Source organism: Lates calcarifer, linkage group LG5 (genome assembly GCF_001640805.2).
Source record: "Lates calcarifer isolate ASB-BC8 linkage group LG5, TLL_Latcal_v3, whole genome shotgun sequence".
In the NCBI taxonomy this organism is placed as follows: domain Eukaryota; kingdom Metazoa; phylum Chordata; class Actinopteri; family Centropomidae; genus Lates; species Lates calcarifer.
Genome location: NC_066837.1, coordinates 7,829,091 through 7,841,802, shown reverse-complemented (window position 1 = coordinate 7,841,802; position 12,712 = coordinate 7,829,091). Strand labels below are relative to the sequence as shown.

The 12,712-nt window shown below is 40.9% G+C and overlaps 1 protein-coding gene across 1 annotated transcript in view; it reads left to right on the top strand.

Annotated features, from left to right (window-relative positions):
• LOC108893088 (LIM and calponin homology domains-containing protein 1-like) overlaps nt 1-12,583 on the top strand; it is a 28,654-nt gene extending 16,071 nt beyond the window's left edge. Inside the window, 20 exon segments of the mRNA XM_018690904.2 lie at nt 22-279; nt 1,274-1,630; nt 1,750-2,094; nt 3,150-3,497; nt 3,736-3,774; nt 4,867-4,996; nt 5,150-5,307; nt 5,424-6,075; nt 6,681-7,013; nt 8,215-8,317; nt 8,445-8,470; nt 8,689-8,802; nt 8,968-9,060; nt 9,169-9,361; nt 9,487-9,560; nt 9,562-9,587; nt 10,033-10,110; nt 10,248-10,356; nt 10,621-10,723; nt 11,128-12,583. Of these exon segments, the coding sequence (XP_018546420.1) occupies nt 22-279; nt 1,274-1,630; nt 1,750-2,094; nt 3,150-3,497; nt 3,736-3,774; nt 4,867-4,996; nt 5,150-5,307; nt 5,424-6,075; nt 6,681-7,013; nt 8,215-8,317; nt 8,445-8,470; nt 8,689-8,802; nt 8,968-9,060; nt 9,169-9,361; nt 9,487-9,560; nt 9,562-9,587; nt 10,033-10,110; nt 10,248-10,356; nt 10,621-10,723; nt 11,128-11,153 (3,565 nt within the window). The 3' untranslated portion in view covers nt 11,154-12,583.
• Nucleotides 12,584-12,712: the final 129 nt, after the last annotated feature.

Sequence of the window (12,712 nt, the reverse complement as noted above, 5' to 3'; positions counted from 1 at the left end):
GTGAGGTTGTTATATCTACAGTGAGGCTAGCCCGGCACCTGTGTGTCAGGCTTGTCTGGAGAAAAATTATGGAAGTCCTTTCAGCGGATCAGCAAAGGCTGGACGAGGTCACAGCAAAGTTGTGACCTTTGGGGGTGTGACTGAGATCGAGCAGCCAATAGACACAGTCACGTCAAATGAAGGGGAGGAGACAGAGTTGCTAAGACGACTCCTTTCCAAGGCAACTGTAGCCATGCCTACCATTCGCCTGGGCTCCCAGCTTTCAGAGCGGGAACGCAGGTATGGACAGGGCCAAATACAAGACAACTTTAGGCTACAGTGGCTTGAATCCAGAGTCACCTGCATTAGTATGGACTGCATTGAGGAATAAATAGATCCTTTAGTATTGCATTACTTAGTAATTGGTGTCATTTAATTGCTTGCCAGTGTCATATTGGGAAATGTCACACAGTACATTTTAAGCCTATTTGAATTAGTAAATCAGGTAGTTTGGATGCACCTCTCTGCACTGTGGTGATTTGCTTGTAGTTTTAATAAGAAACAAAGGTAAACACACACTCACTCAAACACAGACACATGCATGTATACCTTGCTGTGATAAGCTATTTATAATATAATATATGGATAATTAGGAGCTTTATTTAGGACCTCTTGCTTTAAAAAACATTTCAGATACTACAGTTTCTTGTTATTATTCACCAGTGAACATACCACTATATGTGTGATAAATTGACTCGATCTATAGCAAATGCACATATCATGCGTCTCTGGAATTATTTATTTACATGTTTTTCTGCTAAGATAATACACAATCTGTTTACTCCTTACATTTGACTGACTACTTTAAAATTGTGACGTATTTATTATTATTTTTTATTACATTAGTCTTTAAGCACAGCCTTAGAAGCATACCACCTTGCATTGCTTGTGTATGTGAAAAATAAGCCAGTGAATCATTGAATCATTCTAATGTATGTTTTTGATATATTTTAAGTGAATTACCAGGCAGACCACTTTATAGGAGAAGGTCATCACAGGATGGTCAAAGTGTGGCTCAACATCTCGTCATAGACTTTTGCATGTTTTCTTTTCTAACACTTAGTTTGTTCTGATCACACTGAAAATATAATCTGTATTCTGAATTCCGAGTGACCATACGTGGTTTTTCTGCATGTACATGCCTGAATTTCAAGGCTATAGTTACAAGTTTGGGTATACTGTAGATTATCCATCTTTACTGCTGTAGTTAGAGCTTTATGCAATGCTCTCACAGCCAGGTTGATGGAGCTGACCTCAGTCATGCTACCCCTCCCTCTGCTGACCTCCCACCCTTGACCCCTGTGGCCGCTCTTACTCCTGCTGAGCTGGATGCTCGTCTGGCTCAGTACGAAAGGAGAACAGAGGAGGAGGACGAGGAGGAAGAGGAGAGGATTCCAGATCTTCAAAAAGACGATATGATGGCAAGGAGGACAGGTGTTTTCCATAAACAAAGCGCCGCTACAGTGACTTACAACCGTTTCCTGCCTCTGCCCGCCTCTAAACGCTGCACACAGGGAGAGGACACCACTGATGCTGCTCCGAGGAACAAAAAGGAAGTGCATTCAGACAGAAACAAGAAACTGAACGTCAGGTGGGCTGTGATTTGTGTTGGACTGTGTCTAACAGTGTGCAGAGGACACTAACAAGCTCGGTGTGGTTTGCATCCTCAAAGACATTCTCCAACTTGATGTTTAGTTATTTCAATTATAGGAGTTTCTCTCATAGAGTGGAGCAACAGCAACCCAGTGTTCGCATGGAAACACCTCAACAGCAGCCTGACACGACAGTGATCCGATCAACATCTCACAGTGAACGCGAATATGATGACGATGAGGACGAGTATGACGAAAATGAGCCTGCACCTGACCTGGAGAAGGACGATATGATGGCACGAAGGACCGGATCTTACCAAAAACCAGTTGCTGCCAGAACAAATCAGTTCTTTAACCAGTTTCTGCCTGTACCTGGATCAGTCAAATACAATGTCAGCCCAGTGTCTGCAATGAAGCAGCTACACAGCAGACCTAAGCTCACAGAGAAGATGACTAGTGAAAGGTATTTACTGTGTCTGAGTGATGATGGGATTGTGGTGTTGGTCAACTACTAGCTAGCTAACAAAGCATATTTTACGGCCAAAGATGATGGTTTAATCATGTTCGCAAGTTTTATGAGCTGCAATACTAACATTAATAAATCTCTGTTGATGATTTAGATCCTGACTTAGTGGTGTCGTTGTTTGGGTTCCAGCATGTTTGAGTGCCTGCAGCTGCACGTCTGATGTGGTTTCACTTGCGTTATTTGTATATCAAAGGAATGGTGGATTTGATTTGTCGTCGTGGTCAGATTCTTGCAGCTCTGTTCCTCACATGGCTTGGCTCAGTTTGTGCTTGCTTTAGGACTCGTCTGGCCTTTTAGTTTGTTTGGCATCACTTTGATTGCTCAGTTTCAGCTGAGTTATCTTTGTATTCGAAGTGTAAATCACTGCTGAGTTACATGGGGACAGAAACTGTTGCTGCTTTAGTGTTTGAAACTCTTAAAGGGCTGGTTCACCCAAATTACACACACACAAAAAAAAATGTAAACAAGTCTGAAATTACCTAATAATTGCCTAGTAGGTTTTGTGGAAAGAAGGGAAATAGATTTTTTTAAAAGAACTATAATTCATTTATTACTGGACTTGAATTGATTATTCTCCGCATATGTTAACCTGAATATATTTCACATTTTTGCATGTTGAGCTGAGCCACTGTGTCATGAATACAGACTCTAGCTTCTCTATATTTCCTATATTTAGTACCAAATTACTTAGCTCTTAAACTCCCAAGGAGTTCATGGACCTGTAAAATAAAACTGAAAAACATATTTCTTACCTTACCTCTAATGTTATCTAGCCAGAGACATATATATGTGTGAGTGAGAAAACTTTTTTTTGTAATTTGGGTGAAATTACTTTTCTGACCACTCCCCACTCAGTTATCTCACAGTACTTCACTACTGGGGTGTGGTCAGAAGCACAGCTTAGCTTCAGTCTTCTCTTGCCTGTGATGACGTCTTGATTTACCTTTTAAGATGTGATTCTTGGTAATCTCGGCCTTGTCACTGGATTTTAGCAGCATTGTTACCGTAGCAGCAGAACCTCAGGCCCCACCCCCCGCACTTCCAACCAGCCAAAAGTGTGCAGCACTGAGGGAGAGGCAGGAGGAGGAGGATGGAAAGCAACAGAGGGACATGACAGCCCCTAACACTGCTGTCACGGATGTGGCCGAACCTCTCGCTTCTCCATCACTCACCCCTCCACCCGGTCCTGCTTCTGCCCACATTTGCAAAATGGAAGCAAAGTTGGAGAAGCAGAGTGTGGAGGAGAGAGTTGAGGAAAGAGAGGAAGAGAGAAAAAAGGATGTGAATGAACAACCACGAAAGAAACCGTTCTGGCTAGAGGACGATCTACCTCCAATGATGTGAGATGCCCGTTGAAGCTTTTTGAATATGTCTTCACTTCTGTTTTTATTTCACATATTTACCACATCTGTGAATGGATGTGAACGAGAACCAAACAATTACTGTCTGTTAGAGTTTTTACTGCAATGATGGAAATGTTTAATTGACGTCTTCCTTTGAGATGTGACTACAGCACCATGTTCCGCTTTCCCTCACCTGCTCTTTCCTCTCATTCATTTTATTCTGTTATTGTTTTAGGATGAGCCGGCGAGTTGCTTTTATGTCTGAGGACACAGAGTAAGTCTTTCAGCGTGAACCTGGAAGAGCCTCTGCATGATAACAACATATACAATCAGTGCACGATTTCAGATTTCAAGAGTACATGCCAAAAATGTATTAACATGCAACACAATAACATTATAGTTATTACTTACTACTGACATCCAACTTGTTATTTTTCTTATTTTGCTTTAAGTTTTATTTTTAATGTAAATCTGTCAGTGGTGGAAGAATCTTTTACTTAAGTAAAAGAAGCGATATAACAATGTAAAAATACTCTGTTACAGGTAAAAGTCCTGCATTCCAAATTGTATATTAAAAAAATTATATACTACTGTAAACATACAGCTGGGTAAATGTGGAACTTTTAATTACTTCATATACTGCTAAGTAGTTTGTGAATTTCCCCCCAGAGATCAATGAAGTCAGAGTAATATTTTTTACTGTATGTGCAGTGCAGTAAATGTACTTAGTTACTTTCCACCACTGAATTCTGTTATGCAATTTTTGCTTGTTTTTTTTGTTTTTTTAATTAAAGATACATAGGCTGATATGAACTACTCAACTAACCCACTACTATTAAGTTGAATGTATTTGTTTGGCTTGGTAGTTATAGTTTATTAATTTGCTCAGCTGCTTGTTAAGTTACTTTGTGATTAGTTATAGGACAGTATCATATTTTTGTCTGTATTGAGGTGTAGGGCAACACATACGCAACTAATATAAATCTACCATATACAGAAAAGAGGACATTAAGAACGATAATGTAATTTGTATGTTTAGTGGACTGTTATTGGTTGTGTATGTGTTCCTGTGTGTTCATATTTTGTAGCAAAAAGGTTGCAATTATGGCAGACCATCTGTGATTGTGTCATCTATTTATTTTGAGACGGGGGCAGATTTTTTTCCCACACTGCTCTTTTTTGATGTTGAATGTTTTTTGGTTTTTTTTAAATTGCGTTTATAACTTGTGTGAAACTTTGTGTTGAAAATACACACTGAGGTCACCAAAGTAAATATTTGCTGTTTTCCATAGCCAAGTTGGACAGAGTGAGCATGTTGTTGGGTCAAGTAATTTATACAAGATTATTGTGTCTATTTCCTGTCCAGGAGTGTGAGTATGGGTGACATGCTTAATGAAGAAGAAGTGGGACACTTACCACCACTGAGCCAATCACGACACGAGCGCATGCACGAGCAGTACAGCAGCTTTCGGGAAGAGGAGGACCACTGGCAAGATGTAAGAAACATATAACATTAAAGAAAAATAGAGTAAGATAGCTGTATCCATTTGAATAATAGAGGTGAAAATTTATTGTCCACAAGCATATTTAAATAACAGCAATATCCTGCGTTAACGCTGCCGTTATTTGACACTGTGAACCTGTGACAGGACTTGGCTCGATGGAAGAATCGCCGTCGCAGCGCCTCACAGGAGCTGATCAAGAAGGAGGAGGAGAGGAAGAGGATGGAGAAACGGATGAAGGAGGAGGGAGGTGATGGCAACAAGAGGAAAAGCATCAAGACCTACAAAGAGATCGTGGAGGAGAAGTAAGGGTGATATTTAGGCACTGTTTAGACTAATACATACAATACATACATACAATATAAAAACACTACCTAGACACCAAATGCTTTGTGTCTTTCTGCTTACTCCTCCTTTCTAGGGAGCGCAGAGAGGCAGAGTTGTGTGAAGCCTACAGGAATGCAGCGACTCCAGAGGAGGCAGCCATGGTTTTGCAGCGTTATGCTCTCCGCTTCACCATTAGTGACGCAACACTGGACAGCCTGAAACTGCCCAGATCCATGGCAAAACCCAAATCAGACCTAAAGCAGGTGGACAAAGAGCACAAACCGTCATCACCCATTAATGACTCTGAAACATTAGAACCTCTGCGCGAACCAGAACCAGCTGTTATAACAGAACCAAGGGAAACAGAACCTGAACCAATGGAGGTGGAAACAACTGCTCAACAAGAGGCATCAGTTTGTGTCTCCACCAGCTCCCCAACACCCAACAGTCCCCTCACCTCGGTCACAAACTCAGAAATTGTACCACCTCAGTCATTAGAACTTAATGAACCTCAGTCCACACCGACAGAGTCACCAACCACACATCAGAAACAGCCAATTACAGGAGACAAACAGCCTCAGACCAAGCACACACCGCCTCAGATTGCAGCAGTGCAGCCTCACATGACACCGCCGGTGCGCCCACTCCCCTTGTCTCCATCTGTACCCTCCAGACCTGTTCCCCTTCTGGCAGCCAAACCCTACTGCCAGCCCAGGAGCACACCGTCTGGACACAAACCTGTCAAGGTGAGGTTACAGTCATACCAGTCAGCATCATCTGATACTTCATCATTTCACCTCAGTGCCTGCCCTCATGCTTAAATTAAAGGATTGTTTCTTATAGGAGGTATCATTTTGACTTCTCACTCAGTGACATGGATGCTGTGTTATTTCTCTGCATGCAGTTTGGAGGTGTATTGAGTAACATGTCTGATCAGCTGTCAGTAGCAACAAGTATCAGCTTCTCTCAAAAAGCAGAAGTGGGCTTCACCAAAGGAGAAGCTCAAAAGAGAAGCCTCTTTGAGCTTCTCCAAAGGAAGCCAGTGTTGTTGTGCATTATTTTTCTATTGACAAGAAGTAATTCAAGGTCACGCCTCTGACCCACTTCCTTTGTACATATTAGATGAATACAAATATGTATACTTATACAGTTGGATATTTGTACCCAGATTGATTTCCAATCGCTGCTCATGTCGCAGACCATTCTTGCTCTTTTAATCCATGGTTTTATTTCATTTTATTTACGTATGTTCTGTAATCAGCACTGCTTTCCATAAGTATGTGGTTAAATAAATATAACTTTGAACCTTGAAGGTTCAAATCCTGATCTTTGTTGTATGTGTCCCACTCAGATGGATGGGTTGGTGCGTGTGAATGGAGAGGCGACGGAGGATTCGTCCGTTTCCGCTACACCTGCCTCCCCTCAGCGCTCGTCGCCACAGGAGATTAAAGACGTCACCTCTAAACAGACGGAGAAAGATGTTCCCCCTGAGGAGGCTGTGAAAGATCAGCAGACAACTGAGCAGCAGCTGCCTCCGCAGACTGAGAAATCAACCTCCTCCACAGGCTCTGCCATCAGCTCCTTGATCGGAGGCCGAAACTGTGTCATCACAACAACTATTGTCACAGAGCTCACGCAGACTGTTGTGGAGCCTCATCACCCGGACATCCAGAGCAATGGACAGGTAACACAACAGTTGACATGTTAAAGAACAATACCTGTGTTTCTTGTAAGTCGTTTACTACAAATTGCACATACGTAAGTCATTTACTACAAATTGCAACATTCCTACTGACCATTTTCAAAAGGATACTGCAGTTTTTTTTTCTGCGCACTTTAAAAACCACTTGCAGAGACTTCAGTCTAGCTTGCGAGAGGTGTTCAACAATAATTCTGTTGTGTTTACTGTCTGTGCGGAAATACAGATGAAAGTGGGAATTGTTTTCATGAATTTTCCATCCTGGAGCATTCAAGTGTTTACGGAAACCTTTGACACCTGAGACATGAGAATCAGCTGTTGATTCATTCTGTTCATGAGCTGCGTTGGAGGAAAATTAAACCCTGGAGGCAAACCATGCACAGACATGGACATTATTAAAAGGCTACTGTCAATATAGTTACTTTTGCTTTTTGAAAGCTTGCATTTCAGCAGCTGACTCTGGTTTTGAAAGCACATTAATACTCCAATGCAGAGTCCCCTCGCCCCGCAAAAATCTACATCACCACAAAATGATAATACAAATAGAAAATCAAGAGAATAAAATATACTTAATGTCCCTATTGGGAAATTTGCCTTTTGTGCTTTGTACTTCTAAAAACAATAAATGCGATGGGAAATATTACAGACATAAAACATTGCATAAGGCAATAAAAAAGCAATTAAAAAACAGTTACACAATTACAGTCAGAACTAAACACAACCATACATGGTGATTGCACAAATCCAAGGCTAGCTGCATTTTTACCTCCCTTAGATTAAAATACCAGAAGAGAGTGAGAGTGTTTTGTTGCACTTCATCTACATTGTCTTAAAATGGGCAGACTCACAGTGGGGAAACATGACCTAAAACACTCTTCAGTGGTTCACTGTGATGGATGGCCCATGCAAAGCAAGTTTTGAGTCTCCCCAGGTTGATTTTAATATTGGATTTGCATAAAGAGAAACAAGCGACTGTCTGGAGGGTCAGGAGAAGGGAAAACACATTAAAAAATGTTGAGCAGATATTTAAATCTTATGTAATTTTGACTAAATTGGCTACAACATCCATAAACACCAGTATTGTCCATTAAATATTTAAGTAGAAACATGACAAACACAGGTGTATTTCCAGTTATCTGGCTTCCAGTGAATGTTTTATTCATTTAGCTGAATATCCTACTTTCAGGTCAATGGCACCACAGGATTGTTTGGAACGCCAGTGGAAGAAAAAATGCCCCAGTCACCTACATCACCCAGCAGCATGCAAGAATATTCCCCCACTGTCTCAGGTAAAACTGCTCGCTCCTGTCTTTTCAATCACTTAGAATTCACAGAACTGCAATTTAGACTTCTGTAAAGTATCATTTACAGTGTGAGGCAGTTCTGAACTGTGTTTTGTGTCTTTCTCTTCCACAGAGGGACTCGAGGAGAGCAGTGTGTCTGTGAGTATCTTGGTGGCAGTTCCAGCTTGACTTTTTTTTTCTGTTTCTCCTTCATTCTTAAATTTGACCCTGTCCTGATCCTTCGTCTCCAGTAGTCACTGTAGTCGCTGTAGTCAGACTTGTCCTCTCACCTTTCCTCTCTTTCTGTCCTTTTGGTCTGTATACATGTATGTGTGTGCGTGTGTGTGTTTGTTTCCTTGTTGGTCGGGTCTGGGTAGATTGAGACCCCCATGTTGAACTTGGCTAAACGTGTTAATCACTGGGTCTGGGACCCCAATGAGGAGCGTAAACGCCTGGAAAGGTGGCAGCAGGAGCAGGAGCGTCTCCTACAGGTACACTGGTGGAATGGTGTGTACGTGCATGGCTCGGGGAATGTTTAGCAGAAAACAGAAGACACAGGCTTTTCTGGATGTTTGTATATGTCTTTATGTGTTTGTTATGTGTGTGTGTGTGTTTTTGTGTATACTGTGTTTAACATGTGCAGTGTTTCTCTGCAGGAGCAATACCAGAGAGAACAGGAGAAGCTAAAGAAGGAGTGGGAAAAAGCACAGCTAGAGGTGGAGGAGGAGGAGCGAAAACACAACGAGGAGGTACAAACACACACAGACTGACACACTTAAGTAAAGCACATGGTTTCCTGGTTGCATGTATCTTATATCTCAATCTTTGTGTGTTTATTTTGTCTGCTCTCTTTCCAGGAGAGACGGATTCTGGAGGAGACTGTAACACCCCTCAATCCCACTGGCTTGTTGAGCCAGCAGACAGAGACGACTCCAACAGCTCCAGAGAACAACAAGACAGAGAACAGAAATATCCCCCCTCAGCAAAACGGCCAAAGAATCTCTGTGGGGAATGAGGACCAGCATTCATCAAAGCTGCATTTTTTCCAGGGTGAGATTCATGCAGAAATACAGATAGATATGCAGGAGGTGTCCGCATGTGTTCATGTACAGCTGAACTGTGTATTCCTCAGAGTTTCTGTGATAAGGTTTAATGCCACTACTGTGTTTTTGTAGATTCTGCATGTGATGGTGAGCCCTCAAAGAAACAGGAATTGTGGAAGACGTCCTCTTTGGACCGCAACTCACAGCCTAAACCAGGCACATGTTGTTAAAAGGTATGCTTTTGTGTGATACAGCCTGCATTAATTCTTGTATTAAATCATCATGTGGCTTACATTAGTTATGCATTACTTAAGCATGTGTTTTGTACCCGCATCATAACGTGTTAGCCATGTTTTCTTATTGAATTGAATGCCAAGATTTTAATGAAGGACAAATGGCCGGAAACCCTGCATGAATAAATTAATTTATGTCCATGTGGCAACGGTTTGAACAGTGGAGTATTCTACTGTATAGATGACACACAAACACATTCACTTGTTAGGCAGGGTTTATTTTGTTTTTTACATAAACCTTTACATATTTTTATTCTCTTCCCATGCTTCTTCTCTTGTATATACAGTTATCATCTGACTTACCTGAAACATTTTACAGTCATGTTACAGATGTTTTGGATATTCATGTAAGGTCTCCAGTAAACTTCTTGTTTTTTGACCACAGGTCTGGATCACATGACGCTGTAACAGGCAAACAGTCCTCTCCCTCCTCACCATCACCACAGCCTCCATCACCCAGCAGGTAATGACACAGAATAACAAATCCAAAAGTAAAGATGGCTACAGTGTAATAGTGAAAGACTAGGAGGTTTAAATGTGGCGAATCAGGACTGGTAACCGAATTAATGTCCATTTTCACACTGCTGTGTCCGTGTGTAGGTGTGTTAGTGGGAAGAGACTCTGCTCTGGTTGCTCTCAACCTCTGGGAAAAGGAGCTGCCATGATCATCGATACATTGGGACTGTTTTTCCACATGCAGTGTTTCAAGGTACCATGTTATTCTAGTACACACATGCACATTAATTAGGAAAATTTATTTGACTTCATATGGGAGCAGCAATTGGCTTCTGTGTGAGGGTTTTGAGGATGTACGTAGATGTAAGATATATTTAACATATATAAAAAAGGTGGTCAATGTACTTTTTGATAATCCCCATCCTCTGTGTTTGTATGACATATTTATCCATGTGAAGACATGTGTGACATTTCCTTTCCTTATTAATGTTAGTTGTTGTACTGTTTCTCTGTTCAGTGTGGGGTGTGTGATGGGCAGCTGGGTGACGCCACTGCAGGGACTGACGTAAGGATTCGTAACGGGCTGCTGAGCTGCCATGAGTGCTACATTGCATCTCGAGGTGAGAACCAGCACACACACACAGACACACACATACCTTACATTAGTCGTGAGTACCACCCACCTACTACATTCATATACTTAAAAATAAGAAAGGATATGTAAGATTCAACCAGCTTCTTACTCCACATTCAAAGGAACACACTGATTGTGACAGAGATGGAGGATTATAAAGTGGAGGTAGTTGGAAAAACTTAGAAAAATTAAGAAATATTCTATTAGCACATGTTAAGAATACACACAATCTGACTTATCCTGGTCCGATATAATATGACTAAATTGTAACAAAATATGATAACATAACTAAATAACAGAGTCAGTTGCTGAAACACTGAAGTTCAGTAAATTATAAGAGCAGACTGTTGCACAGACATGAATATGTTGTCATTTTTTGTGTGTGTGCAGGCAGGGGACAGCCCACCACGCTATGATGAGTTACATTAGAAATGGAAATACCACCATCACCGTCGCAGTCTGTGATTGGGCGGAGAATGATTCTAGAACCTTGAATCACATTCTAGAACACTCTTGGAAACTCTTTGGAACGTTGCAATTAAATTTGTTTTTTCTCCTGAAATGCACAAACAGCTTTATGGATGTTTCTGAGGGCAGAACTGGACTGACATGTGGACTAAATAACACAACATCACCCGCACATACAGTGCGATATGTGCTTCTTAACTGTACACATGTATACACTTCTTTTTAATATGTGTAGCATGGACATAATGAAGAAATCAGTGTGTTTAGGTCTTTGCACATCCATACTTAGCCAAGACACTAAAATAAGGAATTGTTCTGTCACAAGCTAAACATGTTACACTATGGGCTAAACACTACTGTCTTTAACACAACACAGTCTCAAAAATCTTGATCCATTAACCCCTGCTTCTGCACTGACCATGTGACTCCACTCTCTTGAGTGTGTTGAAAACTGGTTGTGGGTTGGATAACCTGAAGTAGCTTGACCATTATAATGCCTTACTCATCATACTTTGTCATTCATTTTGGGTTTTGTGTTTACAGTTTTGCATGAAAGAAGAACATATATAAGTTATTGTGAGTATTGCTCAGATGGATAGTGTGAGTTTGACGTAGGTTATTATCTCCTCAATGGTTGAACTTTAACTTTCCTCTTGTATGTTGTACATCATCATCATATTTTTGAATTTTTGGCAATCTGGCTAACTTGCTCAAGCTTTTTCTTTATTATTCATTTTACAGGAATGGGAATGCATTATATTAAGTAATAATACTTGTTCTTTGGATTTTAAATATTTTCCCTTTAAGATGTTTTAGCCATTGTTTATTCTCAGAGAGTGACTGCATCTGAATCAGTGCCTTATGTAATGAATGCGAGGGCTGGTGAATTTTATGTGAAGGAGTATTTCACACTCACATAGACCTCTGGGTCTTGGCACATTGTGTGTGTGTGTGTGTTACGAGTGAGTGTGCATGTGTGTATGAAATCATGCATGTATAGGTATGTATGCAGTGTGTGATTTGACCTGAAGCACAATTCCATACCAGCAAAAAAAATGTTAAATGGATCAGCCGCTCTTAATCACCCTGTTTTCTTCCACCTTTTCCCATGGGCTAAACCAATGACACAAAGTTATTTGCTGCTTCCCTGTTAATTACCCCCTGATATTATATCAGTTCACAGTGTCCTAAAATCTCTCCTTCCTCGTCTGCCTCTATCACAAGTGTTGCCTCCCCAGAGTCTGAGCTGAACTCCTCTCTGTGTTATTGCCTCTATCTGGACACCTGACATTGTCTTCGCCACTCAGAGGAGTAGAGCACCCAGTTCATTGTCTTTTATAGCAAGTGTATGTTTATCAATAAAATATTTTAAATTGGATGCTGTCTCTTTTTTTTCTTTGAGTTTTTCTTTAATAAAGTCTGCAGTCTAAGGGATGAAAACATCATGGCTTTGTCTGAAAATGTCATAATGGATAGCTCAATTTATACGGTTAGACGTATTCAGATA